Here is a 19,935-nt window from a genome sequence, read left to right on the forward strand (position 1 = left end):
AGGGAAAAATGGGCACAGATCACCGGGGTCACAGAAGGGAAAAATGGGCACAGATCACCGGGGTCACAGAAGGGAAAAACAATAAAACTTGTGAGAGGGATGCAGAGAGAGGATCAATGTTCTTGGATGCACACGATGTCACAAATGTGTCCAACGGTAGGTGTATATTGTCTTGGTAGAGTGACGCCTAGCTGCCTGAATAACATCACCAGTTTTAGAAGGAATGTTGAAAGCTTTCAACTGTTGCTGCTCAACCTCCATGCATGAGGGCAGAGAGTACACAGGTTCGGGTGCAAGACTGCCCTGCTGCTGCAGCAGAGGATCCTCTCGAAGGGGCAGGCTGAGCAGAGGGCTGAAACTCATACTCAGAGGTTCGGGATACCATACTTTCTGTGCCCAAACCAAAAGCACAAGAATGACTTGGGCCTGGTTGTTCCTGATCTTCTTGAGAACTCTGGACTGGCATCGTGGAAAAGGCGTATAGAAGGCATGTGCTCTATTCTAGACAAAATGAGAGCTGCCTTGGAAACTCCAGTGCGCTGAACTGCTGACATTGAGCATTCTCTGCTGTGGAGAACAGATCTAACCAAGGCTCTTCTCATTCTTGAAAGAGACCTTGCACTATCTCTGGCTGGAGACACAATTTGTGATCCGCTCAAGATCGATGGCTGAGTTCGCTCATCCTGGCATTTAGAAAGCCCTCCATGTGTTGAACCACAAGGAAAATGCCCTGGTGTTCTAGCCATGTACAGAGAACGCTGGGCGTCTTGACCAAGGGCCTACCCTACCCTGTTTGTTGCAGTACCACATGGAAGTGGTGTGGTCTGTGAACACCTGAACCAGCCTTCCCATGAACAAAGGAAGAAAGGCTTTCAATGCCTGTCGGATCATCCGCAGGTTGATGTGGAGCCTGGACTCCACCAGAGATCACAGTCTTCTGATCTCCGCCTCTCCTAGGTGCCGCCGCAGCCTAGGAGTGATGCATCTGTCACTACAGTCAGCTCTGACTGGAGAAGGGAGAAGTGCCTGCCGCTGACCCAATCGCTACTAATCAGCCACCACTGCAGGTCTTTTGCAGTTGCCCCCCGAGATCAGAACCAGGTTGGAAAGAATCCCCTTATGCTGCACCCACTGGAATTCAGGTCCCACTGCAGAGCCTGATTATTCCAATTGGCATGTGTCACTAGCAGGACGTAGGAGGTCATGAGGCCCAACAGCCTCAGAGTCAGTCTCATCTAAATCCAGAATAGAGGCTGAAACATTGGAATCATAACCCAAATATCCTGGACTCGCCATTTGGGATAGGCCCAAGACTGTACTGAATCCAGAACAACTTCAATTAAAGGGAGAATCTGAGAGGAAGTCAGGTGGGACTTCGGCACATTTACAGTGAACCCCAGCGAATAAAGGAAGTCCGCCGTAGTCTGGAGATAAGAGATGACTGCCTGGGACGAGCCCGCCTCCAACAGCCAATCATCGAGGTAGAGAAAGACTGGAACCCCTGACCTCCAAGATGTGGTGCAACCACCGCCATCACACCGATGTGGCACTGGTAAGGCCAAAGGGAAGCACAGAAAACTGAAAGTGTTCTTGGCCCAACATGAACTGCAGGTAACATCTGAGGGCAGGCAGAATGGGGATGAGCAAATATGCATCCTGCAAGTCCATCCGGTATCCAGGATTCAGGGCTAAGCTAAGGTGAGCACCATGAACTTCTCTTTCTTCAGAAAGAAGTTGAGAAGGTGCAGTTCTTTGTCATTTTTGGGCACCAGAAAGTAGCGGGAATAGCAACCCTGACCTACTTCCGATGCCGGCACCCTCTTAATGGGCCCTTTGGTCAAAAGGGCCAACACTTCCTGATGGAGCATGGCGAGATGGTCCGCCATCAGTTGGCCGCATCTTTAAGGCATCGTTGGGGGGTCCCAGAAAGAGGATAGAGAAGCCCCTGTGGGCAATTAGTAAAACCCACTTGTCCGATGTTATGAACTGCCGGTGGGGCAGGTGATGGCAAATCCTGCTCCCCCACTGAGGGCAAACTAAGGGTTTTAATGCTGCGGCTGCCGGGGTGGTGGACTGGCTCAACCTCAAGCTGGTGTCCTTATGTGGTTTGTGGGAAGTGCGTCCAAGAAAAGGCTGGGAAGCCTGCTGGCCTGGTTGGCTGGTAAGGAAAGGATGTGGTTGGTAACCCCTCCCGTAGCAACAGAAAGGCGAAAGGCAGGCTGGGGTTGGCGGGGGGCCATGGAGAGGTACTAAGACCTGGCAGAAGCTCTACTGTTTTTAAAGCTCTCCTGTGCTGTGTCTTCCTTTTTGCCAAAAAGGTGGAAGTCATCAAAGGGCATGTCCATGAGGGAAGTTTAGACACTGCGTGAAAAGCCAGTGGTTCTCAACAAGGTGTGGCGTGGCATCTGAAAGCCACAGATGATGCAATAGCGAGTCGTGTCCAGCCCACATCTGATGGTGAACTTTGCTGCATATCACCCGTCAGCAATTGCTTGGGTGAGTATGACTCTGGCCTCATCCGAGACCATGGTAAGCAGCTGCGAAGTTGAGTCCCACAGAGTGTGGGTATATCAGCCCAAAAGGAACTTAGCGTTCACCGACTGTAGTGCTAGGCTGGCAGAAGAGGACATCCTCTTGCCAAAGGTATCCAGCATTTGGGATTCCCTATTGAGTAGATTGGAAGGGAACGCGCCAGGTTTGATCTTGGAGGTGGAGGCTTGGACCACTAAGCTCTCTGGGGTGGGGGATGGGTGAGGAGACTGGGGTCTCCAGGAACAGGACGATGGTGGTGGGCTATCGCCCTATGCACAGGAGTCCCTGTGCAAGGCATGGACCAGGACCCAAGTAGGACATCAGTGAGGGCTTCGCTGAATGGGAGGAAAGATTAAGGAGTATTTCCTGACTGAAGGACCTCTAGCAAGACGTTGAAGGGCAACTGAAGGTCTAGGACTTCAGCCGCCCTCCACACACCATTGCAAAAGAGGCACTCTCCTCTGTTGTGGCTGTAGGAGGAGACCAAGCAGTGTCTGGTGAGGTGTCCAACCCACTGGTATCCACTAGTTTCTCATACCAATTGTCCTAAGGTGTGTTGGAAAGAATTAGGGTCCTCAAACCCCTCCCAGTCATTTCCTTTTCCAGGCCATGAAAAGAAAAAGGCCCTGGCTCTAACTCAGAGGGCATGGTACCAGCCGTCACCAGAGTCGACATCATCTGATGCTGATTTGGTTCTATATCGGAGCCGGGAATGATGATGGGGTCGGCGGCAGCACCGGGAACAACAGCACTGGAGCGGTCTCCATGGAAGGTCAGGGTCTCGAAGGTGGAGTCACTTAAGTTCAAGAACCAGATCCATGGAGCCCAACCGGCAAAGAGGGTGAACCCGCTGGCAGGAATCCAGTAAGGTCCCCTTCTGAACCCATGAGGCCTAAAGGCACTCCAGAGGGGTGGGGCAGCCCATATATGAGGTGCAGGGCCTCATACAGCTCCTTGAGTTAGGCAGGGGTCACCGTCTCTGGGAAACTCAGGATTTGAGGAGAGTGTAGTCTTGAGCGGTGTCATCGTTCCCATGCCTGCCCGGTAACTTGGACCTGCACAGAGAAGTTACAGAACAATTCAACTTCTTGCGCCAGTGGGACTTACCTGACAATTTAGACTGTGAGGACGATCTTCGGGAGTAGCTCCGCAAGTGGTCCCGGAACCTTCCGTTCGACAGTGATCAAGAGCGTCACAGGGTCGATGATGTCAGGTGGTGAGGAGCTTCAGGGACGTACCCTCAGCGTCTTCGGGTTCATGGCGTAGCAGTCCTCACAGGCCCTGGAGTTGTGATCTTGCTACAAGCACCACAAACAAACCAAGTGTGGGTCTGTCACAGACATATGCCTGCGACAGGCATAACAGGGTTTAAAACCAGTGTGTTTCTTAGGTGACATCCTTCACATACCAGGCAAAAGGATTCTGAAAACGATCTTCTACAAAATGTTGAAAAAAGCGGAGTCAAAAAGTGACTGAGAGTAGCTCTTCCAGATCTGCGTTTACGGGCGTGGAAAGAAAATAACTGATGTCCGCATGCTGGGGTGGTGCCTATATAGGCACCGCGCATGTCACAACCGGGGTTGACGATGCAGAACCAAAATACGCCACCTACCAGTGAGCAGGGGTACTGCTCAAGAATTTCCTGATCAAGTGCGTCGCCTGGGGATAATTCAAAGGTAAGGAATCTGGGGCTAGAGGTCTCTATCAGATGGCATTTGTGCAAATAGGTGTCATTCAGGTATGCAAAATATATTTGCAAGTGGAGATGCTTATAACCGAATATTCACAAAAGCATGGCTGGTTTTATACATTTGTGAAATAATACTGGACTGCTCACTTACTAATGGGAGTTTCACATTAGGTAATATTTTCCATGTTTCTATATGTAATGGTTCCTGAATAACTCTTGGGTTCTATCTAGGGGGCCTGAAATACAGGTGGTGAGGCATTGGGGAACACTCCGATGGGAACCATTTTCCTATACTACGATGATGGCTGTTGAAGACTGGATTGTCTGAAATGGTCTTAGACCACAGTGGTATTTAGTTTTTTTTGTTCACCAATGAGCCCTATATTTAGATCTCCAACCTGGGAAGATGGGCTCCCACTGACATGTCCTTAGTAGAAACCCAAGGGGTTGATATCAGGATAAAAGGTCGAACGATGAATAGGAAGTGATCCTACCACGCTACAAGGCAGAGATACTTTCTGTGGACCTGCAGGATCTGCACATGGAAGCACACAGCCTGTAAGTCTAGGGACATCATCTAGTCTTTGGGATGAAAGGCCAACTGAATCTGATTGCGTATCATCATTTTAAACTTCTCTTTCTTGAGGAACAAGTACAAGTCTAAGGTTTAAAATAGGTTGCATGGGGGCGTGGCCAAGATGGCGGGGTGAGCAGACGCTTCCTCCCGTAGCTCCTCCGGCCCGGCCAAGCTAGAGCCCTTTTCTTATGCTTTTCTCCCCCCGCTGAGGCTCAGCGCGGGAGAGGAGCGTGGCGGAGCATCAGGGGTGCACATTGGTGCTGTTTTGGTTCGGATCGCCTCGGGGGAACCCCCCAAAAAGTTCGATCGAGACCAAGGAACGACGACGGCGAGCCAGAGGGGCGGAGCGCATTGGAGAGCTGTCCGGGCGCCTCGGCTGGGCCTGGTGCTGAAAGTTGCGATCTGGAGGGGATCTGGCCCGCCGTTCGACGGTGACTGAAGGAGCCTTGCGGGAAGGGACCCGTCGGTGTGGAAGGCTTGGGACGGGTGCCCCGGCACTCAGACTGGTGACGGCGACACCTCGCACTGCGGAGGCCCTAACCCCTAGCCGAGGTACAGCGGACCCCCTGATGGGGTTGGACCATCTGGGCCCCTGTGCGTGACAGACGGGGGCCGGTGGTGGAACTTATTTTACTGTGGGGTGCCTCGGGGGCTCCGGTGGTGTCGTTGGGCCTGGTCGTTTTGGCCTGCTCCGCCCGGCCGCCATTTTGTCCCCGAAGGAGCAGTGGTGGCAGCCTTCGCCGGAGTCCTGGCTGCTGGATGCAAGTGACCCCCGCTGCTGCTGGGCTGATTACCGGAGGGATGTGCTGGTGAGACCCCTCTGCGGCGGCCCCCTTGGTTGTCTCACACAAGCTCATGCGGCTGACGGTGACCGGACTGGGCCGCCATTTTGTCACCTGTGACGCAGCGACTTCGCTCGTGGGGGATACCCAGGTCGAGTGCTAGCCGACGGCTGAGCATCCCTGGAGCGCCTGGATCGGTGCCCGACTGCGGAGCTAGCGATGTCTGGAAGAGGAGGCCCGAAGAAAGGGGACCGTACCCTGCCGGACATGCTTGGCAGGGCCCAGCACTTGCGGGACAGGACGCAGCCCTCGCCGGGGCCCTCCCGGGCTCCGGCGGATGTGACTGGAGGGGAGCCACCCGTCACGAGGGCCTTTATGGAGGAACTGTTCAGCTCCCTCAGGGAGGACTTCCAGACACTGAAGCGGGAGGTGGCCAGCGAGGTCCGAGAAGTGCGCAGGGAGGTGGAGGGCCTTGGCGAGCGTGTGGAAGCGGTGGAGACGGAGGGCCAACAGCGAGCGGAGGAGATAGTCCACCTCCAGCAGGACGTTCTTCGCCTCCGGGAACAGTGTGTGGAGCTCCAGGCCCACTCCGAGGACCTTGAGAACAGATCTCGGAGGAACAACATCCGAGTGCGTGGCGTGCCGACTGCGGACGAGGGGTCCGATCTGGGGAGCTACCTGCGGGCCCTGTTCCGAGAGATCCTGGGGGAAGCTGCGGACTTTCCCATCAGCATTGACAGGGCGCATAGGGTTGGCCGGCAGCGCCAGTCATCGGCACCTCCACCGGACATTCTGGCCTTCCTGCCCGACTTTCCACTAAAGGAACGCATCATGGCTGAAGCCCGCAGGAAACAGCCCCTGACTTTCCGGGATCGGCCGGTGGCGCTTTACCAGGACCTCTCCGCCATCACTCTGCAGAAACGCAGGTCCTTTAGGATTGCCACTGACTTTTTGCGCGAGCATGAGACGCCGTACTCTTGGGGTCACCCCTTCCGCCTGATTTTTCGGTGGAACGGAGTGTTACACCAGCTACGCTCCTTGCAAGACATTTGTGGTGTCCTGGGGCTCACGGCGGCGGAGGAGGAGGGAGCTACGCCGTCGTGGAGGTCCTCGGAGAGACGGAACCGGCGGAGGTCAACGAGGCGGCGCTCAGCGACCAGTGTGGGGCGCCCGGACTCCCCTACCATCAGAGCGGACATGGCCGACGCCCTGAGGGCGGCGGCCGGGGACTCGACCGGCTCCTCTAGCGTGGCCTTGACGGCCTAACACACACTCCGGGGGGAGATGTCTTTAGCTTCTTTACATGCTTGGTACGGGGCGGGGGGGTTGGGGGGAGCGGTTGGAGGTGAGTGGCTGGACGTCCACTTTGCTCTTTTCTACGGACTTGCCCGTTTTGGGGCTTGACTGAGACTATGGGGTGTTTGAGTTTGTGGGTGGCTAGTTGCCAGGGTTGTGTTTTGGGTGGGGGAGGGGGTTGTTTTGGGGTTGGGAAGGTCCCGTCCGATGTTGTCTATGCCCGCTTTGTTTTGGCTTGTCCTGCGCTGCGGCCCCGCGCGCCCCACCCGCTGATTCCCTGCCGATTGCATGGCGCTCCCGACCCCCGCGAGGAATGCCGGGCCTAAAGGTAGTGACCCTTAATGTTCAGGGCCTGAACAACCCGGTGAAGCGCAGAGCGATCCTGTCGTTGCTGGAGGGGACGCAGGCGGACATTTGCCTTTTGCAGGAGACACACTTATTGCCCCGAGATTGCCATAGGATGCGCTCTGCTAAGTTCCCTACCCAGTTCTTTTCCTCGGCAGCGAACAAGACGGCGGGGGTAGCCATTCTCCTAGCGAGCTCCTTTCGGGGGGAGGTGTTGCATAAGTGTGCTGAACAGAAGGGGAGGCTCCTTGCGTATCGCATGCGCCTGGGAGGCATAGCATTTACGGTCGGCTCCGTTTATAGCCCAAACGATCACCAAGAGCGCTTCCTAGATTCCGCGCTGGTGGATGTCACTGCTTCCCCCGACCGCCACATTATCTTGGGGGGAGATCTCAACATTGTCTTTGACTCTGTGATGGACAGATCGGCGCAGCGCTTCCCGCAGACGGGGGAACTGTCCCAGGCTGGGAGGGCCCGGATTGCGGAAATGGATCTGCACGACCTCTGGCGCTCCATGCACCCCACGGATAGGGACTACTCTTACTTCTCGCACGCACACCGAACCTACTCACGGCTGGACTACCTCCTGGTGAGTGGACCGATGCGTGCCGCTGCCACGGCGGCGGACATCGGGGTCCTGACCCTGTCTGACCACTCCCCGGTCACCGGCGTTTTCCAGTGGCCGGCGGCCTCCCCCTCTCGGGGGGTGTGGCGCCTCCGGGATACACTTCTACACAAAAGGTCGGTGGTGCAACGCATCGGGGAGGTCATACAGGACTATCTCACCCACAATGACAACACTGACACCTCGCAGGCGACACAGTGGGCGGCATTGAAGGCCGTCCTACGGGGGGAATTCATCTCTATCTCTGCAGCTGAGAATAAGGAGCGGCAACTGAAGAGGGATGAGCTGACAGCTCAAGTCCGGGAGCTTGAGCAGGTCCACCGCCGTACGGGGGCGCCGAGGGTGTGGAGGCAGTTGAAGGCAGCGAGGAAGCTCCTGTCGGCTCTGGATCTTGACAGGGCGGAGTACGCCGCCCTACGCTTGAAACATGCCTACTACACTGGGGGGGACAGATGTGGCAAGCTCCTAGCACACCGGCTCCGGGTCGCGCAACAGCGCAGCGTTGTGAAAGAATTGGTGGGCGCGGACGGGGGGGCTGTCTCTAGCGGAGTCTTTCCGCGGCTTCTACGAGGCGCTGTATGCTGAGGAGCCCTCCCCGCCACGGGATGCCGACGGCTATTTGGAGTCGGTGACCCTCCCGGTACTGGATCCGGCTCAGGCTGACCACCTGGAGCGGGACATCCATGTTGAGGAAGTGATTTCAGCTATCGCGCGGCTGAAACATGGCAAGGCCCCGGGCCCGGACGGGTACACGTCGCTATTTTACAAGACTTTTTGCACGGCCGTGGCCCCTGTCCTTACTCGGCTCTTTAACTCCTTCTTCGAACCGGGAGCCATCCCTCCGGATCTCCTGAGGGCGACGGTCGCGGTAATCCCGAAACCTGGGAAGGACCGGGCCCTCTGCGGCTCGTACCGACCCATCTCGCTTTTAAATGTCGACCTCAAGTTGTACACGGGGATTCTCGCGTCCAGGCTGAGTCCATACCTCCCCGACCTGGTGGAGGCGGACCAGGCTGGTTTTGTGCCCGGCAGACAGACGGTTGACAACACCAAGAGGGTGACGCATGTTCTGGAGAAGGCCTCAAGGATCTCGGGGGAGCGGATGTTGCTGTCCGTTGATGCGGAGAAGGCCTTCGACAGAGTTCACTGGCCGTATCTTGAGCTGGTCCTCAAGAAACTGGGAATCGGCGATAAGTTCCGCACCATGGTCTTTAACTGCTATAAGCATCCTTCAGCGTCGGTGCGGGTCAACGGGTGTAGCTCCGGTGGCTTTGCCATCGAGCGCGGCACGCGGCAGGGCTGCCCTCTTTCGCCGCTCTTGTTTGCCCTCTACATGGAGCCGTTTGCTCAGAGGGTTCGTAATAATCCGGATGCTGTCGGGGTCCGGATGGGCCAGTACGTCCACACCGTCAGTCTCTACGCGGACGATGTCCTGCTGACTTTGGACGACCCTAGGAGGTCGCTGCCTGCTTGCCTTCGAGAGCTGGACGCCTTTGCGGGGGTGGCCGGCTTCAAAATGAATATGAGCAAGTCGATGGCATTAGACGTGTCCCTGGCTGCGGAAACCAGGAGGGATCTTCAGCGGCTCTTCCCCATGCAGTGGTCCTCGTCCACGGTGCCGTATCTGGGGATTCTGCTGGCGCCTACATTACCGGAGATGGTTACGGCCAATTATGCCTCCCTCAGCAGGAAGATCAAGGACGAGCTTGGCCGCTGGAACAAAGGCCTGCTGTCCTGGCTGGGGCGAATCGCGGCGGTCAAGATGACGGTGTTGCCCCAGATACTATATCTTTTCCGGGCCCTTCCGCTCCAACCCCCGGTGGGCTGGATACGACAAATGCAGGCTGACATCTCCCGCTTTGTCTGGCAGGGCCGCAGGCCACGCATGAAGAGGGTCCTCTCCACGCTTGCTCCGGAAGCGGGGGGTCTCGGCATTCCGGACCTCCGTAAGTACTTTCAGGCGGCACAGCTCCGCTATTTGGTGGAGTGGAGCAGGTGGGAGTCCGACAAACATTGGCTCTTCCAAGACCAGGCAGTGGCGGGCCGCACCTTACAAGAGGTTCCATTCCTGCGCCGCGCGCATCGCCCCCCTAATCTTTACGCTTCCTTTGTAACGCGGGTCCCCCTGCGTGTGTGGGACGCGGTCTGTGAGGCCCGGGGCCTTACCACCTTCCCTTCGCCGCTCACGCCCATTGTGGGCAACCCGGACTTCTCCCCAGGGATGGAGCCGGGGGTTTTCTCCCACTGGGTGCAGGCGGGCTGCAGGGCACTCTTCCAGATCTATGGCCCGGAAGGAGTGGTTCCTTTTCAGCAACTCCGCCAGGAGTTCGGCCTGACGGAGCTGGACAGATTGCGCTACATGCAAGTTCGGCATTGGGCCCTCCAGCCCCAGGTGCGTGCCACCGCCGCCCGTCAATTACACCGTATGAGAGGTGGTTGGCTACTCGGACCTCCGACGCTAAACTGATCACCGATCTGTACAAATACCTACAACCCCCGCCGTTTCACTATTACAACCCGGGGAGGGAGCGTTGGCACAGGGAATTGGGTAGGACACTCAGCCACAAGGAATGGGACAAAATTGCGTATCGGGCGCGGCACTCTGCATATCACACGGGCCTTACGGAGACCTTTACTAAGGTGTCCACATACTGGTACTACACCCCGGAGAGACTGTATGAAATGCATAAACACACTGACAGGGGGTGCTGGCGGAGCTGCGGGCAGGAAGGTACCCTTACACACATTCTTTGGGATTGCCCAGTGCTGACCGCCTACTGGAAGGAAGTCTTGGACGAGGTGGATAAGCACTTTGGGATAGAGCTGCCGCGACTCCCGGCGTATGTCCTGTTGGGCCTCCCCAATGACCTAATGTACCCACTGAAGTCCCGTAGGGGTAGGCAGATCGCAATCGCGCTGGGGTCTGCGGTTCAGAACATTCTAATCCACTGGCGCACAACCACCGTCCCCTCCATCACCGGTTGGTTGCATCGGCTCTGGCATGTGCTGGGGATGGAGAAGCTGTCGCTTACGGTTGCGGGGGAGATAGACCAATTTGAAGAGCTATGGCAACCCTTTCTAGCGCTGCTGTCCACTGAATTCCGGGAGCTCACCTGCCCGAGGTATCTTAGACTTCTCAGGCTGACGCCGCCGGTGACCCCGGCGGACTAGCTTACATGTGAGACGGGGACCCCCCGGGGAGGGGGGGGGGGGTGCGGGGCTTCCTGGTTAGGATTACTCTGATGCGGGACCATAGGACGGGGGGGGGGGGGGGGGGGGGGAGGAGTGTTGTTGTTTCGTTACTGGGAGGATGGGGGATGGGAGGTGGGGGATTGTGTTCTATTGAGGTGTTGATGGGGGGGGGTTTTATTGCTTAGATTTGGGGTGTCGGATACGCGTGCGGGGATTTCACAGCTTGTATTTCTAGCTTTCATTTACTGTGTTTTTCCCCCTGACCCACCGCGCTACCTATTGCCAACCCTCTGGAGTTGCACCCTTTTTCTTTGACTGTATTCCATGTATCCTGCCCTCCTATCCCCCTCCCCCATGGTTTGTTTTGGCTCAATAAAAACGTTTTAAACATAAAATAGGTTGCATGCCCTCCTCTTTCTGGACCAGGAATAGCAACCCAGGACCCTTTCTACATTTGGTACAGTTTTGGTTGCTCCCTTGGCAAGCCAAATCATCTCTTCTTGGGAAAGAATAGCAGCATGACCTGCTGACATCTGAGCAAACACTAGAGTAACCTCAGCAGGGCCGCACACAAAGGGAACAGCATGACCTTGTGAACAATTTGAAAGACCCACTGGGACAATGTAATGGAGTTACAGTTTGGTAGTTAGGGCTGGATTTGGTCCCTAAATGGCTGATGGATGGGAAATTAAAAGGACTTGGTGGTAGCAGTGCCAGACGAGGAAGATGGACTGCTGCTCCCGTTGGTGACCTCTTCTCTTACCGCAACCCCTGGTCACCATGAAAAGGCTGAACTGCTGAACGGACTGTCTCAATAGGTAAGGCCCCTTCAATACCCTCAGAAATTCTGGTACAGTTGGTGGAATTGGCAGGCAGGGCAAAGCAAACTAAGGAACGAGACCTAGCATTGCTGTAAAGGCTCCTGCTTTCTTCCTTTATGACTGTTATCCAGTCTTTCTTGTCTTCTATCTTTCCGCTTTGTTTGTTTTTCTGTTGTATGTGCTCTGTTGCAGAAACATTAGTGCCGGTCCCTAAAAATAAATGCTGGTGCCCCCACCTGCAACTACTGGCTCAAATTAAGCACTGCTCTGAAGCAGAGGTCCCGGGCGGCAACATTACAAACAGTTGGTCTTAGCCTCCAATGTAGGAAGCTGCAAACCTAGCACTTCAACTGATCTGCTGATCTGTTCCCCACCACCACAAAAACGACTTTTTGTCTGTAGGGGGTCCTAAGGACGACTTGAATTCAGTCTCTAATGAAGCCTTCAAACCATTGGCATTCTATAGATCAAGGTTCCAGCCAGCATCAGCAGGAGTAATATGGAAAGAGAAAAGAAGAGGTCCAAGAAAAGAACCCAATAAAAACCGTAAGAGAAGAAGGTGAGTGTCAGTATTTTCTCTGACCGAGATGTAGAATAGGGGCAGCCATAATGATAAGATGAAAACCTGGAAAACGCACTATAGTAAATTCGAAGAGAAGACTGAGGTAAGGCAAAATAATACCATCAGCAAACAGGACATATGCAGTAGAAAAATTGGGGAGAAATAGAAGAGAAGCTTGCCCCTAAAGTCAAATAGTTTTCAAAAGGAGACATAACAGTTTCCGTAGAGTGAAATAAAACCCAGACTAGAATAAAAATGAAAGTCCATAGCAAATAATCTAATGTGGGATACTAAGAACAACATCTGAATAAAGCTAGCAGGAAAGGCAAATTGTTAAATATTTTTTAAAGAGTAGGCCAAAGCTACAGAACCAATCTGGAACCATCGTGACTTCACTAGCTATGATAAAAATGCCTTTTCTGTAGGGTAAAAGACACACAATTGATGGACGGAATGCAGAACAGATCAAATCAAATCATTCACCCCCAGTCAAGAGATCTGGGTTAAATCCATCATTCTTTTGCTCACCATGCCACCCCAGTTTAGACCTGGCCATATGCAAATCAGTCTTGACCCTGTGCCTCATGGGAACAGTCCAGCCCGAACTGCCAAGCCAGGTCCTCCCTGGACCGGAAACAAGCATCCTAGGACTGATTTCGGGGTTTCACCCCTCTTCAGCCAAGACAGCTTGATTCCAGTGGCACAGTGAGCCCAGGACCCACGTCTGGGCATACCTGGCGCACTAAGGGCGAGAAAGCAAAAGACACACAATTGAAGGACGGAATGCAGAACAGATCAAATCATTCACCCCCAGTCAAGAGATCTGGGTTAAATCCATCATTCTTTTGCTCACCATGCCACCCCAGTTTAGACCTGGCCATATGCAAATCAGTCTTGACCCTGTGCCTCATGGGAACAGTCCAGCCCGAACTGCCAAGCCAGGTCCTCCCTGGACCGGAAACAAGCATCCTAGGACTGATTTCGGGGTTTCACCCCTCTTCAGCCAAGACAGCTTGATTCCAGTGGCACAGTGAGCCCAGGACCCACGTCTGGGCATACCTGGCGCACTAAGGGCGAGAAAGCAAAAGACACACAATTGAAGGACGGAATGCAGAACAGATCAAATCATTCACCCCCAGTCAAGAGATCTGGGTTAAATCCATCATACTTTTGCTCACCATGCCACCCCAGTTTAGACCTGGCCATATGCAAATCAGTCTTGACCCTGTGCCTCATGGGAACAGTGCAGCCCGAACTGCCAAGCCAGGTCCTCCCTGGACCGGAAACAAGCATCCTAGGACCGGTTTCGGGGATTCACCCCTCTTCAGCCAGCATAGCTCGATTCCAGTGGCACAGTGAGCTCAGGACCTACGTCTGGGCATACCTGGCGCACTTAGGGCGAGAAAGCAAAAGATACACAATTGATGGACGGAATGCAGAACAGATCAAATAATGAGGCACAGGGTCAAGACTGATTTGCATATGTCTGAACTGGGGTGGCGTGGTGACCAAAATAACAATGGATTAAACCCAGATCTGTGACTGGGGGTGAATGTTTTGCCAATGTGCAACATTCCGTCCAACATCTTGTGTGTTTTGCTTTTCTGTATGGTAACACCAGATATTTCTCTTTTTCTGGACCTTATTTTTACTGCACTTTGAACTCTGTGCACTTTACTCCTTCTAAACAGGAGGAAAGAACCTGTGCTCACCTTTTGGAATCGGCTTCATCTACACTAGCATATATAACTTTCCTATAGAGACATAGTATCTGGTGCAGAAATAAACCCATGGCACAGAAAGTTAAATGCCACTTATGGACTGCAGCACTGATCATGCCATCCACTGCCGTGACAGAGAAAACACAGCCTCAGGTCTAACCTCTGTGCAGCCTTAGTTGGCGACATGCACACAGAGGCTGGAATCCTAGTTTCGGGGACGGAGGGTGTTCGACATCCCAGCTTACCGTTTGTGTTTTTTTAGGGCAAACAAACTAAAAAACTGAAGGAGCTTAGCACAGGGATGGTGCCTATATGAATCTCCATATTGTATTATCATGTCCAGTGGTGGGACAGAGTTGTAACAGAGGCCAGTGTCCCTATTGCAAGAGTTTCAAGATCTAGTCTGGGAAGAGTCACAAATGTATTGTCTGTAGGTAGAAGTAACCATTAGAAATGCTGATTACTGGGAACAGGTACAGAAAAGAAGGAGGGAAGCCCTTATCATGTGAAAGAGGAGAATAGCTTTAGCAGGAGGGATAAGCAGAAGTAAATATGAGACCCAATTTTTATTTGTGGTCTCTGGCGGAATAACTCACCTGCTATGATCAATTCATATTAAAAAACAACTACTTCACTATTAGAAACATTACTTCATTAAGTAAAACATTGTGCAGATTGTTATCTTGTGGTTGTTGATTCCCTTGATTTTGCACAGCAATACCTTTAAAATTCTGGTTGATTCATTTCATATGTAGTTGTTTTTTTAAAATGAAATAGTCATAGCAGGTGACTTATTCCACCAGAAACCACCAATAAAAAGTGGGTCTGATGTTTAATTCTGCTTATCCTTCCTGCTAGAGCATTCACACTTTTCACATGATTACTGGGAACAGGGCATACTACTTAAGGTAGTGAGGAGCCTGGTAAATGTAAGTGTTCTGCCGTCAGTCCGAACTGAAGCCTCACCAGAAGTAATGAACTGCTGGTGGCAGTGAGCATGAAGCATTATTGCCATCAGCGGAAAGCCAGAGAAAACACGAGCTGCCGAAGAGACCTGCCTAAGTATGATACAACACATGGGGAGTCACTGGCCACAAGACCCAAGAAGGTCACTGCTGCATGAACATGCCAAGAACCTGATGTAGGAGATAGCACAGGAACCAGAGAGCAGGCGAACGCTTGAAAAGGAAACCTGCCGAGTGAGGCCATGGTGACACAAGCAGTTTTACATACAGTTGTATATTCAGGTGTATCCGTGTGCATGTTTCTATATTTACTGCTCAAATGACTCCCTGTTCCATGTCCAAGCACACTAGGGCCTGCCACACCATAGGGGCACAGGACATGTAATCGGAACAAACCACAACAGTACCATGGATGGAGCAACAGGTGTGATGAAACTACAGAAGCAACTATGTCAAAGACCCTAATGCCACAACAGCTGTAAGCAGCAACTGGAGAGCAGCAGGGGCCCCATGGGAAACATCATGATACCATATGACACTGCAGTCATCTTCAAAAACAGATGCCAATTGTACAGGGAACTCCTGTTTTTTTACCTTTTCTACTAATGGGGACACTCCAGGAAAAACACATGTATACATCTGCGAAATGCTGTGACTTGACACCAAAGCATTGGCAGCTCCACCGCTAAGGCAGAGCAGCATCGCCCCACTGCTATTCCAACAATAAGAGGACATTATTATCATTTTATTTTTCTATGTGGGAGTCGGGAGGTGCTGGACTCTGTGATGTCAGAGCAGGGGAGGAGTGGTTTGCACTCCTCTAAGTGCACATGACGGTTTGGCCGGCACTCTAGCCAGTCTAAAATCAGATTAACCAAACAAACTAAGACTTGAAGGTTCTGTCTTAAAGCCCTTTCCATCTGTGTGTGAACACAGGTATATGTAAGTGCATGCTTTGTGTTGCATGGGGTGTGTAGTGCTTATAAATTGTGCCAAACCCGAAAGCTCACTTAACCCAGCCCTAAAAAGCACGTGAAAAATGGAGCAAGAGCTACCCAGAGGAACAGTCACCTCATGTGGCATGGGCAAGATACCTCAAGGACCGCCTCGTGAGCTGGAGACTAATGCCGATTATGGTTTAACATTTGTTTACACACGAGACAGACAGATGGGCTGTAGTAGTACAAAATGGGTATTACACACACATAGCTTTAGAAACAGGTTCATATTAAGTAACGCTATTAAGGAGGAATGTGATCACATGCAGTGGAGAGTCCTAAACCTGTATATTAGAACCCTAGAACCTTTGCATGCATTAGATTGCAAGGGTTAAAAGGAGCTGTGAGAACGGCACGCCCTTTTAGGGTCAAGAACACAACTGGGATGGAATAGCTAAAGTGGTATTGGGGTAGGCAGAGTGACAAGCACAGAGTGCCATGACCACTGGAAAAAGAGTCATTGAGACATGAGGAACATGAAAAGCAATACCTGTACAGACTACTAGAGCACATCATGGACAGAGAAAACAGGAGCGGCTGTGAGAGCGATGCAGGACAAAGTGCACTGGAAGAGGGGCAGCAATAAAGCAGGAGGGGAGTCAAAGAAGCAAGAGGCATGAATGGAGGAGCAGAGAAGGGCGACAAGGGGAACAAGCATTGGCATAGCCAATAGGTCTCGACTTTGGGACCTAATGTGTTTAGCCATGCAACAGTTGCATAACTAAATACTTATAAGGTCCCAAAAGCGAGACCTATTGGCTATGCCAAGCGGCCGTGCGGCCGCGAAAGTGATCGCGATCAAACATCAAAGCGGCCCTGCGGCCGCGAAAGTGAAGGTAAATCGCGGAAAAGCGCCCGCGCACATGCACTGTAGCTCTAGGGTGGCCTGGTAGCACTTTTTGGAGCCCTCTCAATAAGTCTCGCCAGACCAGCGCATGCGCTGGGTCAGGCGAGACCTAAAAAGGCAGAGGCGAGACAAAGAGAAAGTAGCAACAACACATTTGAAGGAAGAATAAACGAAGAAACAAGGAGCGAAAAGCTGGGAGACACCTGGTCGAAGGGAAGACAGACAACCCCAGAAGTAGCATTAGGCAGACGAACTACATGTGTGTCTCCTGAAGAAAACATTGGCCAACTTGCAAAAGATCCTCCCCTGCCCCGCTCACGCCATCCTTGGCCTGAAGTACACCGATGACATCACTGGCTTCCGGGCCTGATCACAAGGCCCTCCTTGACCGAGCCTGATCCGGCCTCATCGAGTGGTTACTGTCTTACTGACCCACCAGACACTTGAGGACAGCCGTCCAAATCCATCTTATAGAACAAAACTGGCTGAGCATTTCATGCGCGAGGTCACGCCCTCCAAAGCTCTGAAAAGGCACTTACCCCATCAGTCCTGCTAACAGTCAGCCCTGAAATCCAATTATTTGATCAGCTCTTCCCCGGTCTCAGCTGATCCTCAGCTGACCCGTCGCAACGCCGAACCCACTCCCCCTTCTCGCCCCCCCCTCCCCTTCTTGTCCCCGTCCCCGCCCCCGGAGCTCCATCTTCTAGTGCTTAGAAGCTATTTAAACACAACCAACACAATGAAATAAATCATGAAACAACGGTGGCGGGAGCAGCGAGAGGAAAAAGCGTAAGTAGGACGTGAGAAAGCAAAAAGAACGTTCTACAGAAAGTAAGATAGAAGACTAAAGTAGATATATACAAGAAATAAAATTAAGTAAATATCCAAAAACACCAGACACTGAGGAAACCTTCGAAAAATCCAACAACAGTTATCAACATGGAAAATAAATTTATCATATACACTTTCGTTTGGAGCACTGAGCGCAGCAAAGTTCACATTTTGTTCAATAACTGAAAACACATTATTTTCCTTCGTTGCATGTCCTTAAACAAAACTAAAACAAATCGGTTTCCAACCAGCAGAAAAGAAACGCTGCAACATAACAGGCAACGCCCCTCACTGCACCGACCTATGGTATCTTCTGCAGCTATCAGTGCACTGAGCCCCCGCCTTGTGCTAATTTTAGATGTTGGTGTGTCGATAACACTCACGTGTTGTTTATTATCTGGAACCTTTCACCCTTCTTAAACGAAAGATCTTCGTTAGTTCTCGCTTCGTAATCATATAAGGCCACAAAAATGGTAACGCCACCTAAGAGGCAAGAGAAAAAAAAACAAGCGTTAGCACACGACCTAACATGTTACAATTACATAATGTTCTGTTCAGAAAATTGAAACAAACTGACAGACAAAAAGAGCGCACGACCAACAAAAAAATAAAAACACCAGCATTGGTGGTACTGTCGAATAACCGCACGACAAATACAATGGGTCTTAATAGCGGATTTTAGAATCCTGTGGGTCTCCATACCGCTTCGCACAACCTCACACATACACCATCACTCTCATAAGCAGGATCGGCATTTGTGGTTGAAGTGGAGACCTGTTAGTGCCAGCAATGCCCATCTTTTAAAGTGTCACCACTTGAAGGCCCAAATGAGTGAACGTCGGGTGTGTACTCTGTGTGAGGCGAGACTTGGGGAATAGATAAGACTGCGCGCCTCTTGCAAGCCACTTAGAGGATACCGAATCACCACACTTCCGGAACAGTCACTAGGAGGCGCTACAACACTCTAACCAGTTTAGAACCTGGCAGCCATTACTGGAAGGGACACAGGTATTTCACTGTATTGTAATTGCATTTATATATCACTTACTACCCCAGACGAGGAGTCAAAGTGCTTTTTCTGCGAGTAGCACGCTACTCCAGAACCCATAAAGGATTAGTGGTGAATTAGTATAGTGAAATATGAAAGTGATTTGAGTGATGGATCTGTTAGTCAGTTATTTGGATTGAGTAGGATGGCGAAGGGATAGAAGAGGGAAAAAGGTTTGCATTTATATAGCACTTGCTACCCTTGACGAGGTATTGAAGTGCTTTTTCGGCACGTATGATGCTACTCCGGAACCCATACAAAATTAGTATAGTGAAATATGAAATTAATTTGAGTGGTGGACATGTTAGTCTATTTTTTGGATTGAAAACGATAGTGGAGGAATAGAAGATGGAAAGAGAATGGAGGAGACGTGTATCATGAGTTCAGCCCTTCAAAGCACCACTTCCATGCATGCACCTTTAGTTACAAGCCGGATGTAAATAATTATACTGTATTTTGTACACACGTCGAGATGACACTGTTATGAGCATGCTACATAGGCGCATAGATTGTGCAATACGGTGAATCACTGGCTTGAAGAAAGTTAAAGCCCCAAAGACATCCGGTTAAACCCAATTCTCTGCAGAACATTACCAGTGCAATGCTTCTGCTAATTTGTGCAGATACATATTATTTGTCTCTTCAAACCATCTGTCTGTAGTTTACATTAAAGAACGGCATGTATATAGCAGCAGAGGAGCTTGGCAGAGGGTCGGAGAGACCACCCAATGTCACAGAGAGGCACTGCTCCAATGAACAGCAGGGACTGCTATCACGAAGGGCTGAATGCCCAGTCATGGCGTGCGTGGCCCGCGTGCTCTCCGGCCTTAAACAAGAACACCTATATAGCTATCTCGTCATTCCGGGGGGTGGGGGTCTCTTGAGCACACACAGTCGGACACATGCCAGTACTCCAAATTTAGGTGACAAACTCCCCGTTTTAAACATTAAAATGGTTTTATTTTTACTTTATCCCACTTAAAACTTACTCAGCTTCAATCCAAATTGATGAGAAAACTCTTTTTTTTGGTTGAACCTTTTCTATAGTGTAACCATGACCACCGAGAGTATCAGAGCGCTTTACAGTTTATACATCAAGAAGG

At 51.8% G+C, this 19,935-nt stretch overlaps 1 protein-coding gene across 1 annotated transcript in view; it reads right to left on the reverse strand.

The window, feature by feature from the left end:
- Positions 1 to 19,935, reverse strand: part of YES1 (YES proto-oncogene 1, Src family tyrosine kinase) — a 274,675-nt gene that overhangs the window by 72,816 nt on the left and 181,924 nt on the right. The window contains exon 3 of the mRNA XM_085605813.1: positions 18,168 to 18,267. Coding sequence (XP_085461939.1) covers positions 18,168 to 18,267 — 100 coding nt within the window. The remainder of the gene's footprint in view (positions 1 to 18,167; positions 18,268 to 19,935) is intronic.

Source organism: Triturus cristatus, chromosome 5_1 (genome assembly GCF_964204655.1).
Source record: "Triturus cristatus chromosome 5_1, aTriCri1.1, whole genome shotgun sequence".
Taxonomy (NCBI): Eukaryota; Metazoa; Chordata; class Amphibia; order Caudata; family Salamandridae; genus Triturus; species Triturus cristatus.